Source organism: Cydia strobilella, chromosome 5 (genome assembly GCF_947568885.1).
Source record: "Cydia strobilella chromosome 5, ilCydStro3.1, whole genome shotgun sequence".
In the NCBI taxonomy this organism is placed as follows: domain Eukaryota; kingdom Metazoa; phylum Arthropoda; class Insecta; order Lepidoptera; family Tortricidae; genus Cydia; species Cydia strobilella.
The window spans coordinates 3887455-3910424 of record NC_086045.1 but is presented as its reverse complement, the minus strand read 5'-3'; the positions used below and the strand labels follow the sequence as shown (position 1 = coordinate 3910424).

The window sequence follows — 22970 nt, the reverse complement described above, 5'->3', positions numbered from 1 at the left end:
CCTTTTCATTGAACTTGGCTGCCACGTATGTTATGACTTATGTAACAGTATACTAAGAGACTGACTGACGCTGGTAATGACCATAATAATGCCTGTGTGACAGTGACCGGCGCGACCGACGACGGGTACCTCGAGGGCTGCGTGCGCGCAACAGGCGCCACGGGGCTGTTCCCCGCCCACTGTGTACAAGAAGTGCGGTTGCGGCAGAACAAAAACGTGCACCAGGTATTTATAATACGAGTTCATTTTCATTATAGGGGTCCAACTGACTGGACGCGACCGGCGCGGCGCCCATGTTAAACAACGTAAACGTACGAGAGCGGCATCAGTACACCATACCAAAGATAGATATAACTCCGTAATAGATGGATACAGTCTAAGGAAAAAACGTGCCTCGAAAATCACGAAAATTTGATTCTCGATCAGAGGGCGCCACTAGTTTTGGCCTACACTCGTATAGAGGGCGTTGACGGTTTCGTTTGTTATTTATAATTTTAACGCATATCAGTGAAAGAACATGGGTTAAAATCATAAAAATAATTAATGCAAATAAAAAAAAATCATTTATCCATATTTAAATACATTTTATCTTATTTTTATAAATATTTATTTTTAGTTTTAAATTGTGTCGACAGATGGCAGTGAATTTACTGGGGTTACAAAATTTACTATGACAGTACCGCTCTAGTATAAGTTACTCTATGACCATACTTAAATTCCTTAAACACTCGACGCATTTAGAATTTTATTAGGTACATTTTTTGTCAAAAAAATATGCGTAATATCACGATTTAAAAATCACGCGTAATATAGTCATATGTATATATTTTTTTATTAAACTAATAACCCCAATTTCAGGCATTACCAACGGGTCCCATCCACCACTCGCGCGTAAACGGACGCCGGGAGATGCCTCTCAGCAAGACTTACAGCGCCACTGCACCCAGGATAAAGAAAACGTAAGTGTTCACAGTATATTCCATATCGTACTCTGGCCCTGTTACTAATAGGCTCTTTACCCGTAGCTCCATCCAGACCATGAATTTGAAACTATGAAGCTGCTTATAAGAAATAGTACGGAACGCTCATTTGCTTTTTGCATAGAAAATGTAATGTAACTTTAAAGTACAAAGTTAATAAAAAAAACAGACTAGACAGCTCCAGTCTTAAATATTATATGACATTGCCATCTAGTAAGCTAAGAACCATTTCAACAAAAAACGCTTTCGATTAAAGAAAACCGCTGTCAAATCGTTTCATCCGGTAGGGAGCTACGATATTCCAGAATGACACATGGACAATTGGATATACACACGGTGAACTTATAAGACACCTCTTTTTACATTGGGGGTCAAAAATGTCCCAAGCCCGTAATCGGTTAAGCCCGCGTGTCATTTATAGTCGAGTTATATAATTTGTAGTCTTGAGAGGATGTTTCGTGTTTACAACATGCAACCAATTGTCTAAAATAGAGTTTGATATTTTAGTCAAAACCATTAAACATAACCAATGCTGTAAACGTGTAAACAAATGACATTGCCATTGTCATTTTATAAAACGAAGACTAAGCGTTGCGTAACTAGAAAAATCAAGCACCGATGAGAAGCGAAATTTTGACCTAAACAATACTGTTATCAATTGATAAAACTCATTCAATGATGCTTATATTACAACATCAAACAAACAATATAATAAACACCGCACTTATTGTCTTCGATACAATTAGTGATTTCATTTAAGTAGGTTTTCTAACACAAGCAGTTTAGTTATATCCTCGTGAGGTTCTGTGTACATTGTATTGGGTTGTGTTGTGTTCAAGATTTTATTTTGAATATTAGATGGTTACAAATTCAAAATCAAACAAAACAATTGCTTCTTGCACTCAGATTATGTTTGATATGGTTTCTCGGGTTAATGTTAACATATTTGTAAATTGGTATGTACCTTATTAAATTATTTATTATCATGCAAGGAAGGGTCGTATATAATATTATGAATTATAACTTTAACTTACCCACATTACGGCTGCGACGCAATCCAGCGTTGTCAGGAAGCCGACCGCGGAACCCCCGAAACTTGGCCAAAACCCTTTCTCGGTGAAGGTCGCATCGCCCTCAGTGCTCGGACCTATTTAGTGTCAGTTGCACCATCTGCACTTGACAGACTGAGCAACGTCACCCGGCGCGGTTTACTATGAAACTTTCCATACAAAATTTGGTGCAACCGACCCTTAGCTGAAGGCGCCTCGTCAATCCCTTTGAAGTCGCTAGATGATCCCTCTTAATGTCCACCACAAAAGATAAAATAATTTATTTAAATACAGTCAAATACCTTATTTCAGTTACGGCAACGTGGAGACGCGCACAGTGGTGCTGCACCGCGCCCGGCGGGGCTTCGGCTTCGTGCTGCGCGGGGCCAAGGCGTCGTCGCCGCTCATGGAGCTGCGGCCCTCGGAGCGCTGCCCGGGGCTGCAGTACTTGGATGACGTGGACGCGGGCGGCGTGGCGGACCGAGCGGGCCTTAAGAAGGGAGACTTTCTGATCGCGGTGAGTATCCTACGTCTAGTCTGATACTTCAGAAACTACTTTTAAAGACACAGTTCAATTTCCCGTGAAACGAATGACCGATCAACAGTTGGATTAACTTGTTAATTTAATCAACGACTACAGACTACTTCACTCTTTAGATAGATGTCCTGTTTCCGGGCGATATACTAGGTCACTAAAAGAAAGAATTCTTCGCCTCCTTCCTGTTGTTGTTGTACATAAAATTTACGGTCTTGTATGGCTGCGTTTCCACCAGAGATGTAGGAGGATGCGTAGCGAGGGATGTGTTTGTTATGAACCAATAGGATCACTTCATTTTCCAATCCGCGCTCGGCGCAGCTCTAGTGGACGATATTCTATTGGTTCTTAACTAACACATCCCTCGCTACACATCCTCGCACATCTCTATTGGAGACGCAGCTTAAATAGGGAGTTTCAGTTGTGATGGGGACAAAACATACGGAAGACCTCTTCGAACGAATTAACCCCTCTAAAATGTTTGATTGGCTTTTTCAGATAAACGGCGAAGACGTGTCAGCCGCGTCGCACGAACATGTGGTGGAGCTGATCCGCGGCTCAGGGGCGCTGGTGTCTATGACCGTCGCGTCGTTGCATTCTACTAACGGTTAGTACTGTCACAATTGCGTACAAATCGTATTTCGGATTATACGCGAGCAGCAAGCGATCATAGCGTGAAACATCGACGCATTACATGGATCAAATATCTATTTATTTATAGGTTATTATTGTTACGAGCCCATTTGTGTTCGCCTGCTGGGCAAAGGCCTCCCCTTATTCCATTCGTCCCGGTTCTGTGCTAGGTACAAGTCAGTCTGAAAAAGAAGTTTAAGTTATCCTACCATTGCCGACGAGTTCTACTCGCTCCCCAAATGTTGCGCCTCCCACTTAGTGATTATCTTGGCCCTCAAACTCCATTTCTACTGGGTTGCTTTCTGAGCTACATTTATTGCATGTGTCTGAGCGTAGCTTGATGTTCCGCTCCTAATACTTATGATGCGTTCTATAGCTCGCTTAATAATTTAATTTTGCAGGCAACGAACACAATACATGCACAGTGCCGACGAGCAAGTCACAAAACCAGCTGTCGAGCTCCGGTCGCCCGTACGCCGCCACACTGCCCAGGAAAGGTGCCGGAGGTATGTACATGTACATACCGAACACCGTCCGTGTATAAGTCGTGAAACTGCCCCTTCGACCCATCCTTATGAACTTTCAACCTCTCCACATCCCAATGGGACAAGGGTATAGAAGCGATGATTTCTTCTAAATCGTTAAAAGTCAATTATTTTATATAAAATAGATTCTTAGAGAACACTTTTTTTGAAGGTCGTGAATTAATTAATTAATATATAAGTTTATAGTATCGCTCGCAAACATATCAGCTTGATAAAAATGAATTGAGGAAATAGTACATTGTTGCCGATGGATGGAAAGAAAGGAATTTTCTAACGAGGTAGCTCAATGCAAAAGGAGTCAGAAAATGCCTGTTTCCACCGAGGTATACATAGTGCTTTTCTCAAACATGTAAGGAAATACTGAAATATAATATATTTTTTCTACTCGTCGAGTATAATCTGTGTATTACAACTTAACATGCAACACTACAACCTTACTCTTTTCAACGTTGGATAGTCTATGGCACTTCCGACTCAAGCATAAGAATTTTATCGATACGGTTTAGTCAATTATAAAAAATTTGAAAATAGAACTTCATACATTTTGATAAAATGTTTCTTGTTTAAGGAGACTCGATTCAATGCAAATTATCGCATCTGCTTTGTGATTGGTTGGCCAACAAAAACATTTTATTTTATGTTGTAGTAAAAATAATTGCTTCATAAGTCAGAAACGCGCATGTGACACCCTTCATATAGCAACATCCATACGCTACGAAAACCGCTTAGCGTTGCTTGTTCATCTCCATAGGCTACGGAGCCAAAAACGAGAAAAAAACTGTCTTAAAACTGAATTTAGCAAGGAGCAGGTACCAGGGCCTCATGAGTTACGAGGAGGTGTCGTTGACCAACCCGCCGGGGGCGCCGGGCCTGGCGGCCGTGCCGCGAGGTATCGCGGGCTGCGGCAGCTCGCGTATCTTAGCTGTATACTTTTGGTTTGTTTACTTATATGATTCTACTAGTTGAAAGTATTATTTTTTGTCTCGTAGAAAAAGTATTGTATACAATAGTGATATAATCAAGCTTTTCAATCTCGTACCTTAACTTAAGCAACTCAGCAAGCTTCGTTGCTTAAACACGGTACTCGACTGAAAAGCTCTCTATTATATCACGATTGTATAAAATACTATAGCGAATGTGGCATGGCATGCGTTATGTACACGTTCGTTCCGCGTAGTTGCGCGCACCGCGCCCCCGGCAGCGGCCCCGCGCGCAGCGGATAAAAATGGAATTTGTATCGGTTATTTTACTCCTAGGCCTAGGAGTAAAATGAATCATACGAATTTAATTTTTGCCCGCGGCCGTGCGTTGTCGTCGATGGGATAAAAATTTGGCACTGCATTTTCGATTTACGAACAAAATGCGACCATTTCCGAGCATGTTTGAGAAATAGTAAATTGTACAACAAGGGCATTTTCATCCGAGGCAATTTATTGGTTCGAGCGCAGCGAGGACCAATATAGTCGAGGATAAAAATGGACATTTATGCCTGAGTTATATACTCTGCTTTTCACTTCGAGTGCGAGTAAAATATACAAAAATATCCAATATTTTAGGTTTTTTTACCGTATTTATTCAAAACTAAAGTAAATTGTATTCGGTTGTGTCGGGGGCGCGGGGCACGCCGGTCGGAAGCGCGTCGGTCGGGGGCGCCCCGGCAGGGCTGGTAGTTTGTATGGCAGATTTTGGACTTTATTGCTAAGTTAATAAGGGTCGTAATAGATGATTTTGCTTTATGCTCTAGAACATAATAAGCAACTTTATGTCGTCTACGCACGACTTAAAGTCGAACTTTATGAGCATGAGAGGTGAAAACAATATTTGTATATGTGTGGTGTTGGTTGTTGCAGGTCGCAGCCCCGCGCCGGCGCCGCCGCGCCGCGACCCGCGCACGGCGCTCAGCGTGGGCCGCGCGCGCGCCCGCTCCATGGTGGCCGGCCTCGGTAACTATGCTCCTGTACCTACCTACTGCCTGCATGCTGCGCCGTAGGTATCGGCACCGAGGCGCCGCGACCCGCGCACGGCGCTCAGCGTGGGCCGCGCGCGCGCCCGCTCCATGGTGGCCGGCCTCGGTAACTATGCTCCTGTACCTACCTACTGCCTGCATGCTGCGCCGTAGGTATCGGCACCGAGGCGCCGCGACCCGCGCACGGCGCTCAGCGTGGGCCGCGCGCGCGCCCGCTCCATGGTGGCCGGCCTCGGTAACTATGCTCCTGTACCTACCTACTGCCTGCATGCTGCGCCGTAGGTATCGGCACCGAGGCGCCGCGACCCGCGCACGGCGCTCAGCGTGGGCCGCGCGCGCGCCCGCTCCATGGTGGCCGGCCTCGGTAACTATGCTCCTGTACCTACCTACTGTCTGCATGCTGCGCCGTAGGTATCGGCACCGAGGCGCCGCGACCCGCGCACGGCGCTCAGCGTGGGCCGCGCGCGCGCCCGCTCCATGGTGGCCGGCCTCGGTAACTATGCTCCTGTACCTACCTACTGTCTGCATGCTGCGCCGTAGGTATCGGCACCGAGGCGCCGCGACCCGCGCACGGCGCTCAGCGTGGGCCGCGCGCGCGCCCGCTCCATGGTGGCCGGCCTCGGTAACTATGCTCCTGTACCTACCTACTGTCTGCATGCTGCGCCGTAGGTATCGGCACCGAGGCGCCGCGACCCGCGCACGGCGCTCAGCGTGGGCCGCGCGCGCGCCCGCTCCATGGTGGCCGGCCTCGGTAACTATGCTCCTGTACCTACCTACTGTCTGCATGCTGCGCCGTAGGTATCGGCACCGAGGCGCCGCGACCCGCGCACGGCGCTCAGCGTGGGCCGCGCGCGCGCCCGCTCCATGGTGGCCGGCCTCGGTAACTATGCTCCTGTACCTACCTACTGCCTGCATGCTGCGCCGTAGGTATCGGCACCGAGGCGCCGCGACACGCGCACGGCGCTCAGCGTGGGCCGCGCGCGCGCCCGCTCCATGGTGGCCGGCCTCGGTAACTATGCTCCTGTACCTACCTACTGTCTGCATGCTGCGCCGTAGGTATCGGCACCGAGGCGCCGCGACCCGCGCACGGCGCTCAGCGTGGGCCGCGCGCGCGCCCGCTCCATGGTGGCCGGCCTCGGTAACTATGCTCCTGTACCTACCTACTGTCTGCATGCTGCGCCGTAGGTATCGGCACCGAGGCGCCGCGACCCGCGCACGGCGCTCAGCGTGGGCCGCGCGCGCGCCCGCTCCATGGTGGCCGGCCTCGGTAACTATGCTCCTGTACCTACCTACTGCCTGCATGCTGCGCCGTAGGTATCGGCACCGAGGCGCCGCGACCCGCGCACGGCGCTCAGCGTGGGCCGCGCGCGCGCCCGCTCCATGGTGGCCGGCCTCGGTAACTATGCTCCTGTACCTACCTACTGTCTGCATGCTGCGCCGTAGGTATCGGCACCGAGGCGCCGCGACCCGCGCACGGCGCTCAGCGTGGGCCGCGCGCGCGCCCGCTCCATGGTGGCCGGCCTCGGTAACTATGCTCCTGTACCTACCTACTGCCTGCATGCTGCGCCGTAGGTATCGGCACCGAGGCGCCGCGACCCGCGCACGGCGCTCAGCGTGGGCCGCGCGCGCACCCGCTCCATGGTGGCCGGCCTCGGTAACTATACTACTGTACACTGTACCTACCTACTGTCTGCATGCTGCGCGGTAGCTATCGGCCACGGGAGCGCGGTTAACTTGAGTTGAGGAGACACACGAGAACATGTAATGTTGTAACAGCGGGATTTTGATATTAAGGTTATTTTTCCGCCCGCTTACAAGTACAGCCAACTACATGATTGACGATTTTTGATTCCACTACAGTTACATAGAAGTAAGAATAAATTTGTTTTAATGTGATTCTGACTGTACATGAAACACAATGTAACCAAAACAAACTAATGTAATTTTATGAAATTGGCAGAAAATGGCGGCGAAAAGGAAGAGAACTGCGAGCCCCTCAGCGTGGCTGGCAAGTCCTCATCGGCGGAGTCGGTACAACACAGTAACAGTGAGTTTACTTCTACAAATTGTGGTCAGTAAATTGTTAAAGCATAATAACATTAGATTAGATGCAAAATCTTGTAAATAAGTAGAATTAGGGTACTATGTGATCGAAGGAGCGAACGAAACGAGGCTAAATTCTTATATTCAACTAGGAACTCAGCTGTTTGGTTCTGTCAGCAGGGGCATTTCGGAGTTTTCTTATGTTTCTAATAGTTTGTTCCGGGATAACATTAGAAGCCTAGTGTAGAATAGAATATAATGGAATGGAATGGAATGGAAAGGATTTTACAATCCTTTCAATCCAATACCTATATATAAACATAACCTTAATATTGCTTTGCAGACGGCACACCGCAATCCGGCACGCCGGTGGCGCCGCGCACGGCGTCCATCCGGCAGCGTCCGGCGTCCGGCCGCATCACGGCCGCGGAGCTAGAAGAGTTGTTTCAAAGACAAGCCGACGCTGACACCATGTGAGTTAGAGTTTTGAATGATTCACGGTTAGTTTCACTAGACTTATATTGACCGGGATATAGACCATGATTACCTTTTGTATTATTGGTGAGCTCCCGATATTTCGACGCAGTTACATGCATCATGTTCACGGGTGACTGACCCGTTCACCCTAGGAACACAATTTTGCACAAAATTGACTAATAACACGATAATCTCATGAAATGCCGTAACTGTCACTTTACTCTTTCGAATTCTGTGTGTCTGACCATAATTTTTGTCCGCAGCGGCGGCAACAACGCAATGATGACGCGATCAGCGTTCCAGAGCGGCTCGGCGTCGCCGCCGTACTCGCCGGCGCGGCCGAATCGCGTCTACGCCTCTGTGGCCGAGATGAAGCGCCGCGGCAAGGTACGCTGTGCATTATGTTTGTTTGCAGCGGCGCCGTGTAACGCTGTTGGCGTCCCAGGGCGGCTCGTTATATTCCAGATACCTACTATAATGACAGTTTTATCGGCAGATGTCGAGGGGAGATTTTAGGATAATTTTGAGGGAGCCCTTAAGGTTCAAAGAAAAAATGCACATAATATCTTAGCAATAACTTTGTGCTCATGTCATGAACACCTCACCCGCTATGAAACTTCTGCTGGAGGCTGTACGTCCCTGCTTATAGACAAGGTTTTTGCGTGTGGATCTAAAATTGCATTTATAAAAAAATCACTCTGTATTACTGGAGTATTCAGAATGCTTGTTTCCACTCCAGCTGCTGAGCAAATCGCAGGGATCGCTGCGACGCGATTTCCACTCTACGCCCGACCTCGCGGCGGAGCTCACCGCGCAACCGCTGCGTACCCGCTCCAGCGAAGACGTGCATGGTACGGTATACTTTAGTATAGTTACATTATATTAAGGTTAAGATTTACAAGTTCTTACGTTTATCGGAATAAAATTTTAGGGTTCGTTGCTCCAGAAACCTTTTAGAACTTTAAAAAAACTTAAATAATTTTTTATCTACTTTAAAACGCTCGTGCTTAGAAATTAGTGCTCGCGGGATGCACTGCGATGTCAAATTAAGAGGCCGGTGTCGATTTTGGAGCAAAAATGTAAAATTGATAGATTTAGTCGTTGAAATTATACACGTTTTGTTACGTAATATCTAAATAACAAGTATTAATGGTTTCTATTAGCACGTCTTCTCATCTTGCCTTGCTTTTAATAATGAGCTCGCGAGCGTGCGTCACCGGTAATATATAAAGAGAAGGGGCAGTTTTTAAAAATTCATCAAAAAATTATGGTGGTAAATTATACAAATTGATGTATAAGAATAGTTTCAGCAAAGGTTGTAGATTGTTTAATTATCAAGATTACGTTGAAATTAAGTCGATTTTCAGAGAAATTGTCACTTTTTTGAAGTAATTCCTGGAGAAAATTGAATTCCTGGAGAAAGTTTACCTAAACGTCCATCAGAAAAAAAATCATCACTAATTTAGTGTCTCTTTTCAAAAAAATTATCTGATAAAAGGCAAGATAAGAAGACGTGCTAATAGAAACCAGTACTTGTTATTTCAATTAGGTAACAAAAGGTGTACAATTTCACCGACTAAATCTATCAATTTTACATTTTTGCGACTAAAATCGACACCGGCCTCTTAAATAGTAATTAAAAAATTTATATAGCCTTCAAAGTCTGCCAATGGATCGGCGGTAATCAGTGAGATTTGTTTAAAAGACAATCCTTAAAACCGCGATAGATAGTCGGTTGAAACGTTACCCGTTAACATCAAAATTAATGTTTGTAGATTAAACATCAATACCAACATTAAAAATAGGGTATTTGACTACCAGTCAAATCAGCTTCTTTTTTCGAACTGTCAAAACGATTTTGCTACTATGGAATTTATATGAAACACTAGTCACAATCAAATTACCTACTCTTTATTGTTTTACACGGGTTTTAAAATAGAAATTGTGTCTAAAAATAACTGCTGTCTACGTTTTTCTATTAATCTTCTGGTGCTTTATTTCATGCATGGTGTAAAATAATTGATTTTAAATACAGTCAAATACCCTATTTGTCAAGTGTAATTAAAGCACACGCAATAGAATTTAATAAACAGACTTGTAAAAATGTAATTTAAATTCCGAATCATAATGAGTGTTTCCGTTTCCAGGTCCCGGTCGCGTCCCGCCGCCGGCGCACCCGCCGCCGCCGCCGCCTGGCGCGCCGGCGTCGTCGTTCCGCCCCTCCGACAGCGCCAAGCTGTACGCCTCCCCCCGCGACCTGGGGCCCGTCGCCTACCGCCAGGCCGCGCCCGGCACGGTGAGTTCCGCCCCTCCGACAGCGCCAAGCTGTACGCCTCCCCCCGCGACCTGGGGCCCGTCGCCTACCGCCAGGCCGCGCCCGGCACGGTGAGTTCCGCCCCTCCGACAGCGCCAAGCTGTACGCCTCCCCCCGCGACCTGGGGCCCGTCGCCTACCGCCAGGCCGCGCCCGGCACGGTGAGTTCCGCCCCTCCGACAGCGCCAAGCTGTACGCCTCCCCCCGCGACCTGGGGCCCGTCGCCTACCGCCAGGCCGCGCCCGGCACGGTGAGTTCCGCCCCTCCGACAGCGCCAAGCTGTACGCCTCCCCCCGCGACCTGGGGCCCGTCGCCTACCGCCAGGCCGCGCCCGGCACGGTGAGTTCCGCCCCTCCGACAGCGCCAAGCTGTACGCCTCCCCCCGCGACCTGGGGCCCGTCGCCTACCGCCAGGCCGCGCCCGGCACGGTGAGTTCCGCCCCTCCGACAGCGCCAAGCTGTACGCCTCCCCCCGCGACCTGGGGCCCGTCGCCTACCGCCAGGCCGCGCCCGGCACGGTGAGTTCCGCCCCTCCGACAGCGCCAAGCTGTACGCCTCCCCCCGCGACCTAGGGCGCGAATACCGAAGAAAGCATGAATCTCCGTTTGCCCTCCGAGCCCCCGCGCCTGATATCCGGTCGAAGGGCACATTGTCCCGCTTCCTCAGCCCCTCGCCTCATTTCACGGTTTTCATGCGTGGACTAAACCTGTAGGTACTGATGTACAGCCTCAGTAGCAAACGTACGAGTAGCATCGAGCTTTTTGTTAAACATGGACGTCGCGCCAGACGTCTTGCTGGTCATCCCCTAATGGAGCGTCCATTCGGTTTACATCCTAAGGATACTTCTGTCTAACGCTTAACATAGACGATTAGAAGGTATAATAAGGGTTGAAAATCGAAAGCGCACGCATCTGTTTACTTTCTGTCTATATTTGTATGAACCTTTGATATGACATCCGCCTCGCTGGCTGACGTCCCCTGATATAATATAGGAAAATAATACGAGCATGTATCCAGGTGCGCAAGTCTGCGTCGCTGCGGTCGTGGGCGGGCCCGGCGCGCGCGCACTCGGCCGAGGAGGCGGCGCACTACGCGCAGCCGTTCAACGCGCACGGTGTCGTGCGACAGGTACCGACTCAATACCACTAGGATTTCACAAAAATATCTACTTTATCGGGGACGCAGCTACCTTAATAACTTGAAAAAAATATCTGTATTACATACCGCAGAATTTAAAGCTAAGTTATCAAACGTTATCATGCCAAATATAGGCTTCTTAGCTTTATCAGAAGTGTTAAAAAATAGCGTCACATCCGTGGTGGCCTGACGTCTACTGACTGGCCGACTGACTTACACATTTGTAACGTCAGACATTTTAAATTTAAAGACGACAAGACAAAACAAGACAGGTCACGACAGACAGACGACACCGACACTGAACAGACCGTTCATTGCTGGCTATGCAGTATGCCACAACTTACTGTATAAATCTGAGGACTTTAGGCCATTTTAACTGTCATTTATAAGGTCCTTGTCGAATTCAATTTCTCAATATTTTGGTTAGATTTTGATTTGCGGTTTAAACATCAAATATATTAATTAATGAGGAAAAACAAAAACATTCTCGAGACGTCTTCGCCATTTTGAAGTTTCACCGGAAAGCTTGACTTATTTCCAACATGGCGTGTTGCAGAACTCGACGCCGGCGCCGCCGATCCCGGAGCCCGACTACAGCATGTCGGAGTCGGACGACGACGCGCCGAAGCCCAAGGAGCCGCCCGCCGAAACCAGTGCCAACAGCAATGCCAGGTAAATACACTGTCGTTAAATAATATACCTATATGTACAGGTCGATTCACAAGAGCTGGCACGAATGGAATGAATGAGTGAATGAAAATCTATGTGTGTGTGTGTGTGCGTTCAATGTGTGTATCACATTTACCAATAAATGGTGGCTCTGTTTACCGATACAGGTGTCACTCGTACAATGAAAGTTTCGTTCATTCCATTCGTGCCAGCTTTCGTGAATCAACCTATCTACCTACCCATGCATCAAATATACGCTAGGTGCACGACTGATGCTGCCCTCATTTTGTCGGCTTTTCTACATGAAATCTTATGAAGTAAAATTAGTTCTAACGGCTGCCGCTACCATAAATGTTTGACATTCCATAAGTTTACGTGTATTTGTGACAATCAGCGCCACTTCTCCCTCCGCCGACTTCGCACCTTTCCAATAACGATCGTGCGCGTTGGACAGTTGAAAACTTAAAACTTCCTCAATTGAAAACTTAATATAAATTAATATGACTTGGAACTTATATTATATGTATTATAGTCACATTATAGTAATACCTATTAGTTTATTTCCAAGCAAACGGGTTACTGTTGGACAGTTAATGGGTTGGAATACTAAAGTAACTAACTGTGTTGTTACTACCTCCCTGCAACTAACATTTCGTACATAATACTAGGTAGGTATGAGGATATGTCCGATTTGCATAGTGATATATTTCTGAGTCATGACACTCGTGGCGCTGCTTAATTTTTATTTTGAACATTTAGAAAGAAGACAATATTTCTCATTTACAATTTCAGGACACCAATATACGCTACAATCTATGAAATCGATGGCGAAAACTCATATCTATAGTATTCGAATTCAAATTGCAAAATCTGACAAGGTATATTTTATTTATTTTTATTTGTGTTCTTGGGGAAATGCTTTTGTGTTCCTGTATCACCTAAATTGTTTCTCATCATTTGTCCTGTAGTCGTTCTAATACAGTCATACGAATATAAATTATATTGCAACATCACCACGGTTTACGCATTTTTATAGGAGTTTCTTCTTATATTTCAGTTAGTGAACCATCCATTTGCCACCCATTTACTTATGTCATCATCTTCCTGTCCTATTTTCTACTTTATGGGAAAAACACTATGGCATGAGTTCGCCCAGTGTGGGTTGCGAAATCTGTCGAGAAGTGAAACTGAGCTTACTGCTAATTAATATGTGTATGTAGTATGTACAGTCGGGCCTAAAAAATTCACACAAGTTGCTTAAAAATATGTCCCATAAGTAGCTCTTATGTCGGCGAATTAAGAGCTATGGGCAATGGGACATATTATTGAGTAAGTTGCGTGGACCCATATTTTTAAACTTGACTGTACTTAACTCTAATTAATATTTGGCATTTACTTTGTTCTACTTTTCCTGTCAATATTTTATTCATTTATATGGCCTTGAGTAAAATTAGATTGATTATTTTCGTGGCTCTCAGTGACACTTCTCAGACTTAAGATCCAATGCCAGAGTAGGTATACGACGTTCGAAACTTATCTACCAGTATACAACAGGATTTCACTCACCCGTCCGAAAAGAGGAAAAAATATTCCATTTTGTTCCCGCTTCGTGCTTTCCCACCAGAATCAGAGGGAAGTGGGAACTAGTTCTGTTCTCATTTATTTGTACCTTGGATTTGCTGTTAGATATGTGTTAAAGAGGTAAAAATTAATATGGTTAATGCCGTCGGCTTCTTGCTTATGTTGCGGAGACAAATGGGATATCTACTTCTACCTAGAAACAATCGATAGCCTTAAGTAACTACTAAAAGCATATAGATTAAAAAACAATCGGCGCCCTAACAGAGGCCATAAAGGTGTGTCGCTTTGATGAATTTGAATATGAATTTAAAGGATCAAAAGTGAAGCCACAAGCGAGAGACTTTAATACGTGTCCTTTTTAATTCCAGCGGAAGCAGCTCAGGCTCCAGCTCGATGCAGCACTCGTTCTCAGTGGACGAGATCCAGAAGATCCGGACGCGACTGAAGTCGTCCAAGTCGTGCGGCGACGAGCTGTCGGCCGAGCGCGACGACGGCGACAACTCGTCGTCCGGCGTGTCGTCCGACCAGGAGGCGCAGGCGAAGCCGCCGCGACGCGACAAGGTGTCGTTCTGCAGCTCGGTTCAGGTGAAATCGTCCAACGACGTCATCAGCACGGAGCCGGTGCACAGCTCGTCGGAGAGCCTGGCGACGCCGCCGGCCATGCAGCGGCACAACTCGCTGACGCGCAAGCGAGCCACGGCGGCGCTGCTGCGCGGGTCGATAGGGCGCGGCAAGTCGGCGGCGGAGCGGCTGGGGGTGGACCCGGAGAAGGCGCCGGGTCGGCGCGGGTGCGGGGGGCGGGAGGCCGTGTCGCTGACCGCGCTGCCGCCGCCGCCCGAGGAGCCGGCCGGCGCGCCCGACGCGGCGCCCGTGCTGGCGCCGCCGCCGCAGTTCAGCGACCGGGTGCGCGTCGTCGCCGCCGTGCCCAAGCGAGCGCAGCTGCAGTAAACGAACGCCGCGTTGTCGGATGGGGCCGAGTTTAATTAATCCCGCCCAGATGTAGGGTCGGCTGCGCCAAACTGTTTGTCATCGTTAAAGAGTTCGCTAAATTTTATTGTATGGAAAGTTTCATAGTAAACCGCCGCGGCGCGCCGGGTGTCGTTGATCAGTCTGTCAAGTGCGGGTGGTGCAACTGGCACTTAACCGTGCCGATTCTGACGGACCTAAGTTTTTTTAACCCCTCTAACATCTAACGCGAGAAGCATGATATCTTCTTGGGATTTTCTATGAGGCCTGTCTGATGGAGCATCTCCACTCGGACTGCATGTCTGACTGGAGTTTTATGTAGGCCCCGGCCTACCTATGCATCGTACCGCACCATACTAGCGGCAGACGATCTTTCCTCCTGATTTCGTTTTACAGGAACTGATCATTAGGTTCTTTCCTAGTGTAGTATGGTGTGAACACCAACAAATCTTATGAATAGACGTTCGAGAGCATTTCTAATCTTACCTTCGTAGGCTCTCGGCGACACTACAGGTATAGCGGTGTAGGGTAGCCTCGGTAGTACGATAGGACCGTCGATCGAGCTCACATTGAGACTCATAGTGCCAAATGCAAGGTTTCTTGTCGCAATCTTTATATGGAAATCATTTCAGCTTTGCCTTAATAAATTACAAGACATCTTATTTCGTACACATTTGGTGTAATTTTTCAGCATCTAAGCTGGGCACTCATGCGCCATACGAAAGCATCTATTTAAAACGCAAAGCTGAAATGATGTTCACCTAAGTATGTACCTATAGATAATTGTATTGTATTTCAACTTATGTATAGTCGCACGCAACGCGCGCAGATTTTATCCATAAAATTCTTTTGCAAATGAAATGTTAATGTAAGCAGACCTTTTGTAAGCAAACGACTAAAATGAAACCAAAGAATTATAGTATTTATTGTTGAGGAGTTACATTGATACCTATAGTTGATTCTAATTTTTATACATTCCCAGTAGGTGTAAAATTTCAATTTGATATAAATCGGTTTTATTTAATTGTTAACTTTGTTCTTAAACCTCCGACGTGTCAAATTACGGTTCGTATTCCGTTCATTAGTTTTATTTGTATATTTATTTCCTAGCCTTCTTAACATTACAACCAAGTGCCATCGTGTCTATGATTTTAAAAGTATTTTTATATATATTACTGTAAATAATTAACGAGAGCTAATCCTTAAGTTTAAAAGAGTGGACTAGCGAGATTATTTATACAAAGGTATCCGGCCAGCTGAGAACATAAATATTTATTAAATAAACATGATATTTATGAACATATTCGTATATTTTAAAATAATATAAACCGCGCTGTGTTAATATGAAACGACATTATTAAAAATATATATATGTAGGTCTTTTCTCACTAGTTCTAATTTTGCCAGAACTAGTTCGATTTTTATCCAGTAGTTCTAAGGACATATTATTTCCTTTGGTCATGCTAGTGAGATTATTTCTTATAAGCCGTTTAGTTTTATAATTTAAACGATATTTTTTTAGCATTACTACTACGAAATTCCCACAGCTTCACCGGTTACTTTAATTTAGTTTGACCGTCATATTGAAAATATTTTAAAGAACTACTGAGAATAAAAAAATCCCACATAGTTCTAATAGAACTGACAATTAAATGAGTGGGAACAGACTTGATTCTATTCGTCCGGCCTGGCTTACCGCCTGCGTCCAACATATTATTATATTCTACAACATATGATATATTATAATATGCAACATATTATACTTATTCACTGCTAGTCTGCTCTTTTGACGGCATGTGTTGCTCGACGCTTGCCCCCGACGTAGTTTCATCCGTTCCATTATTGTACATTTTGAAATCAAACCCGTCATTTAGATATCTGTAGATATAACCTCTACGAACCTAGGCACCTATTCCACTACAACACAACACAACAACATTATGTATATATAATAGGGAAGATAACGCAAAACTCTGCGTAGGGGGCGCTACTAGCACAAACAGTAAATAAACCGTTTTGATGCATCAATGTTATATTTAATCGTAACATAATCTGTGAAAACTTGTCAAAACCTGTTTACGGCATAACAATATATGCATAATATATGTTACTATTTGGTTTACGGTTTGTGCTGATAGTGCTGCACTCTGAACATTGCAGTAGTACTCCCTATTTTCATGGAATTTACTAGGTATAGTAAAAAAAAACTCACTACATACATTATAACACAAAGTCTTTATAGAAATACTAAATTGTTAAATCTACGAATTATCGAGTGGAAAAAGTGCTGGAAGGGTTTAAGTATAGTGTGTGTTGTTGGCCGCACAGATATTATGGCGGCTCATCGAGATATAACACCAATGAGTGTATCTATATATGTTTATGTTTGCTATAACTTCGCCTACAAATAGTCATGGCGAATCTCTTTACAAATATAAAACTGACATTTAGAAAAATGTTCTTAATAAGAACAACTAATGTGCAATTTCTTAGCCTTATTTTATGCAATTACGATGTCGAAACTATTCGTCTGCCTTATATTTGTTAAAGAGAAACCAACTTTCTTAAATACTGCCTAATAATTTAGTGAAATATGTGCAGCTAAAAAGAGCTTTATGTTAAGAGGGAAGTATAGCTCGTACTCGTCCATACAAAAAGAGAAAACTTTTTCCACTTTTAAACATTTTCCATTCTCCATGATTTTTTAGTATGTTATTGACACAATGAAAAAGTAGGTTTATAGGATTTTCCTTTTTTCAAAATTTGCAATACAAAAAATAATATTTTTTTAAAGCGAAACCTATGAACCTAGAATATATTATGCTGAAGCGATCGACATCAAAATCAAAGTGATTTGTTAATATTTAGTTAGTGGATAACGTTTTGTCCCGAAATGGAAATTGTATGAAAAAAGTGCCTACTGTCAATAGCTATTCTTCCCTTATAAGCGAGCAGTTTATATTGAGTTTTCAAGTTTCGTTTAACGTTCGCCCGTCTCGGTAGCGTAGAATTAATAAAATCATTATAGTTCTCTGTCGGTGTTATATATCGTAATCGATTGGAAATTATAGCCCTTATGGACCAGAGCATAAGAACTTTTAATTTCCATTTATATTATAACTGTTCGATGGAAGAACTTCGATGAAATTGTGTTCGGTGAAGTATGTAACGAATAGTGCGTGCGAGCGTTTCTTGTACATGAATAAGAAATTATTTTAATTACTGTACCTTTCGTCTAATTTTCAATTTTTTTTATGTTAAGATGTCTGGCCGAAAGAGATCTTTGAGTATAATGTACAGGCATCGTAAACTGCGAGCGAAATCCATTGAAGTACTAGCTAACTGGTTGTCATACGTCATTTCAATGGATTTCGCTCGCAGTTTACGATGCCTGATAATGTAGTATTTGTAAAATTGTAACTAACTTTTGCTATACTACGCGACTACTAACGCTTGGTACCGAATTCTTACACGATGGACCTCAGTACCGTGTAATAAGGTCGTTTTTATTTAACGATTACGATACGATTAATGATCACGATTACGATCGTGATAGTGATGAAGTATTCATGTCATATATAAAATAAATCAAATGTTAACGTAAAGCCACCCAACCATGGTACAATAATCGAATTTAAACTGTTGTGAGACATACTAACATTAAATCATTACCATTATTATTATTATCATTAGCGGCAGTACGCAATACACGGTCGTCGTGAACGCTGCTCGCACTATTAGTGCTTGAGAAAGGAGACCTAGGCTCTCCGAAACATGTCGCGCGAGTGACTTAAACATGGTACAATAATATAACTATGGTACAAAGATTAAATAAGTTATTATGTATAAATATCTATCAATGTTCTTTTCCGTTTTGTCTGCGTTTTTTCTTCCATTCATGAAAATAATATGCCTTAGAACTGCGTCTTTCAAATACTTATCAGTTATTTTACACCTAAACAAAGATATTCCATTCCATTCCATTGGAAAATTTTGAACAAGTTGGGTGGTTTAACAGTTTTCTTATTTGTCAAATCGATTGCCTAGACTCTCCGCAAAGCCTCTGTGGGGGCTCCGCGAGAAAAAACGAAAAAAAAAACTCAATAGCCCGTTCTTCTATATGTCTGGTCCACAGTTCAATAGTGACGAACGAACATTTTTAATTTGGGACTTCGTCAAATATTTCGCTTTCCAAAAGGGTTAAGTCACCAAAAAAGTTTGAGAACCACTGGCCTAGACACTAACATCATAGCTTCTGTCCTTTAAGCGGCTCGCCACTATAGTTACATACGTCATGGACATCTATCATATTCTAGTTAATTCTAGCTGGCGACGTAGCGTCAGACGGGTTATAGCCTCCATTGTATTATTAGCACAATTTATTGTTCATTATTTCGTTATAATCGTCTTGTCATTATTTTAAGTTGTATAAATGTATTTTCTACTTAAGATATAGCTAGGTAGTGGTAATTATATTAGGGCAATATTTGATTGTAGGATAAATGAGCATAGGGCGGGCCTACCAATGGAGAAATACTCGCTCCTTTCTCGCTCGTCGGTATGGGCGAGCGAGAATCGTGCGACTTTCACCCGTGGTAGTTCCGAAAGTAATTTTGTATAATACCATCGTGTTTTGCGTTTCATTTGAATCTCAGTATCGGACGTATAATTACAATTTGGTATACTTTCAAATGAAAAATTAAATGTTTCATCACTATTTGTTGTATTTTATTTACTATATACCTTTAGGCACAGTCTATAAAACAATACCGTCATTCGTCGAAGCCGTCTAGAGCTAGACAGGGCAATCGTTCGGGGTGTGAGGGGCGAGGGGTGGCTCGCGCGCACCCGAGCTGCATACATCGCCATTGTTAGTAGCTCGGCACTACTTACTTACAGGGCATGGCATTCAAAGGGTTAGCTTGGGAATCAGTAAAATTTGTCAGTTTAGGGTTTTACGGCGATTTCTTTATTTTATTTAGGACACAATACATTGTGATCATTGTGATCAACCATCAATACATTACATGTACAATCTAAGCTAACTTAACATATATAAAAATGGACGGATAATAATAACTAATAAGTAAGTTACTTAACCACTTACAACATCACATTATCAATAACCAAAATATTATAATAATCAATTGGACGGATGAAAATCACATCATTTCTGCAGAAAACCTAAATAGGCAGAATTAAATCTTTACTATAATAAACTCCAACTAGGGACAAATCAAATTATTTTATGAAATGTCGTTTGATTTGTGTTTTTTACGTAGTCTCACCACTACTATATATAAATTATAAACTGAAATAGACAATATACACTAAAGAAAAAGTGACCAAGTCCACCGGTGGCCGAGGCGGGAATTGAACCCGCGTCTTCAGCTTACGCGGCTAATGTCCTGACCACTAGACCACCCGGCCACCCCGCCGGCCGGCTGAAGACGCAGGTTCGTTTCCCGCCTCGGCCACCGGTGGATTGGTCACTTTTTGTTTAGTGTATGTTATCTATTTCAGTTTAGATGAAACTCAACGAACTAAAGTGATCATTACAAATTTGGGAACAAATCAATTTATTTTCGTATACATAGTAGGTATAGTCTAGTAGCCTAGTCTTTCTAAGATGACATATAATCGTGAAATTGGGTGCGTACCGCCGTGAAGGGGTGGCCTAGAGGTCCAGGGAGTTCCGCGAAGCTGATCACGCCGGTTCGAACCCGGCCTCCGCCACTGAAGGGCTTAGTCACTTTTTCTTTAGCATATGACATCTATTTCAGTTTATAATTTAAGTGATTGTTTTCGATGACGGCGACCCTAAACATTATGGACGTTGTCTAGCGTAAGCTCGTGACCGAACTGGCTCTTAAATGCTCTATTTCACGCGTTACACTAAAGGTGGCCACTGCGTTATACGTATAGGCTTGTGAGGCCATCTTCAAATGTTTTGACACCATTATGGATGGTAGAACTTCAAGATGATCTTCCAGCAAGCTCCTCCCAACGCTCGGGGTCGATGGCGCAAGCGCTCAGATGCCGTTTGAGCACGTCCTTGTAGCGCAGGTGCTGACCACCGTGCTTCCTTACCCACCGCCAACTCAGTAGAGAACAGCTTTAGGCAAGCGGTTGTCATCCATTCGAAGGACGTGCCCACACCATCTGAGCTAATGCAGCGGATTAGTAAGTGATCGTAGCAACATGCTGTACCTTTCTCAATGGTCCACATCCCTATATCCTTGGCACCTTAATCAGTGATGTTGAGATCCATATAAGCCGACACGTCGTCTATCTTGACGAGACGTCGATGGTCGACGTTCTCACCGCACATCGGACATTTGCCTTCTTCTTGAAGCAATCTGGGAAACAAATAGATATATTTGAATGCACTGACATGATTAGCATTTTGTTGCGGTTGCATAATTTGAAAAAAAAACTGGTGAAGTGCGAGTCGGACTTTCCAAGGGTTCCAAGGGAAACCCTATGTTAAAAATGCATTGTTAAAAATTCTGTAACGTACGGAACATTACAGAATTTTTAACAATGCATTTTTTTATGTGAAACGCGAGTGAGTTGTCTTTACAAAACCCGTCGGGGTCGGATCAAAAACTAAGTAAGTCCGACTCACGCTTGACTGCACATTTCTAATAGGTTTTCCTGTCATCTATAGATAAAGAACTATTTTGTGTATTTTTTTTTAATTTTAGACCTAGAAGTTTCGGAGATAAAGGGGGCAGGAATGGTCATTTTTTGCCTATTTTCGTGAGTAGCTTCTAAACTGTTTATCCTAAAATTATTTAAAAAAAATATTCGAGATACAATAAACTCTTTAATTTGATATTTAACACGATATAGTTTGAAAAGCATTATTTTTTTTTTTCATTTACCCCCCAAAAGTGGCTCCCATGTTTAAAATTAATTTGTTTACGTTACATGTCCATTTTTGGGTCACAAGCTTACATATGTGTAACAAATTTTAACTTAATTAGTTTGGGAGAAAATAGGCTATGACAGACGGACAGAAAGACATACAGACAGACAGACAGACAGACAGACAGACAAACAGACAGAATGCAGAATTTTTAGGACTAGAGACGATGAGGCTTGAATCGTGTATTTTTTTAACTGGACCGTTACAGTTGAAAGAACCATCTAAATTAGTTCCGATGCTTAGTAGTTCGACGCAAACCTAATATTTCTACTTACTCGGTAAATTCAGAGTAGATGGCGGGAAAGTCGCACTCGGGGCACGCCGTCAAGTCTTCCTTCACTATGTGTAGGCCCTGAAACAAACAATATCACAACATTAAAGCGATTTGCTAATTTAAACCTCTGTGACAAAGTCACGGTAACATCCAACTTAGAAATATTTGTACCAGCAACCGAAATAAATGTCCAGCCCTGGATCCTGGAGGACTTGGTCACTTTTTCTAAGTACATTTATTTCGGTTTATAATTGACCGAAGCGTAGCTAAGGTCTACGTTTTGACTCGGGCATTTTGCTTTCGTGTGTCCGGATGTTCTCGATCCAGTTTTTGGAAATTTTTCAAAATGCGGAATTTGGTATTAATGACTTAAGCGCCAAAAGCGTCTTTAGCGCTTAAGACCATTGTGAATTCACTGTGATAACGACTACTACACTACTGTGGGACTAGTATAGTCGTGTTTCTACTTAAAATAACACAATATATTATTACAAATACTTTAATTTGTTCTTCATTTGTTTCGTTAAGAAAATAAAAGCATGTGCGGATCATTGTAAACTCCACCCGCTTAGCCGTTCTGCGGCGTCGATTTTTTTAGCTTTTATTTAACTCGCATTGTTGGTATGTACAATTAGCCTCATGCATGAAGTTTATATTTGAACGAAATGTTTTATTCGGATGTTTGTTACCGTTATATCATGTAACAAATGCATTTCCGTTTTTAAATTAACATTTAATTACTTAAAATTATAAATAAAAAGTACAAAAATTTGCCCGCGAAAAGCTAGTGAGCGAAACGCTCGAAACGCCACGTGACGTCACGCGTTCGACAGATTAGTGTCATTAGTAGCAAACGTCAGTTGGGCCGCCCA

General features: G+C 44.0%; 2 protein-coding genes and 1 non-coding gene across 3 annotated transcripts in view; 1 reads left to right on the top strand and 2 right to left on the bottom strand.

Moving 5' to 3' along the window:
- LOC134741745 (SH3 and multiple ankyrin repeat domains protein 3) overlaps positions 1-19610 on the top strand; it is a 180786-nt gene extending 161176 nt beyond the window's left edge. Inside the window, exons 10-26 of the mRNA XM_063674639.1 lie at positions 104-225; positions 859-959; positions 2342-2546; positions 3063-3171; positions 3599-3703; positions 5593-5685; positions 7669-7755; positions 8095-8224; positions 8492-8615; positions 8968-9079; positions 10376-10524; positions 10636-10791; positions 10903-11058; positions 11558-11668; positions 12234-12349; positions 14296-17522; positions 17846-19610. Coding sequence (XP_063530709.1) covers positions 104-225; positions 859-959; positions 2342-2546; positions 3063-3171; positions 3599-3703; positions 5593-5685; positions 7669-7755; positions 8095-8224; positions 8492-8615; positions 8968-9079; positions 10376-10524; positions 10636-10791; positions 10903-11058; positions 11558-11668; positions 12234-12349; positions 14296-14875 — 2456 coding nt within the window. The 3' untranslated portion in view covers positions 14876-17522; positions 17846-19610. The remainder of the gene's footprint in view (positions 1-103; positions 226-858; positions 960-2341; positions 2547-3062; positions 3172-3598; positions 3704-5592; positions 5686-7668; positions 7756-8094; positions 8225-8491; positions 8616-8967; positions 9080-10375; positions 10525-10635; positions 10792-10902; positions 11059-11557; positions 11669-12233; positions 12350-14295; positions 17523-17845) is intronic.
- A 641-nt stretch (positions 19611-20251) lies between these two features.
- Positions 20252-20323, bottom strand: Trnat-cgu (transfer RNA threonine (anticodon CGU)). Its single transcript has one exon. It is a non-coding gene; the product is annotated as a tRNA-Thr (tRNA).
- Positions 20324-20466: 143 nt separating this feature from the next.
- LOC134741324 (WD repeat-containing protein 19) overlaps positions 20467-22970 on the bottom strand; it is a 46202-nt gene continuing 43698 nt past the window's right edge. Inside the window, exons 24-25 of the mRNA XM_063674074.1 lie at positions 22100-22176; positions 20467-21252 (exon numbers count right to left, since the gene is read on the bottom strand). Of these exons, the coding sequence (XP_063530144.1) occupies positions 21141-21252; positions 22100-22176 (189 nt within the window). The 3' untranslated portion in view covers positions 20467-21140. The remainder of the gene's footprint in view (positions 21253-22099; positions 22177-22970) is intronic.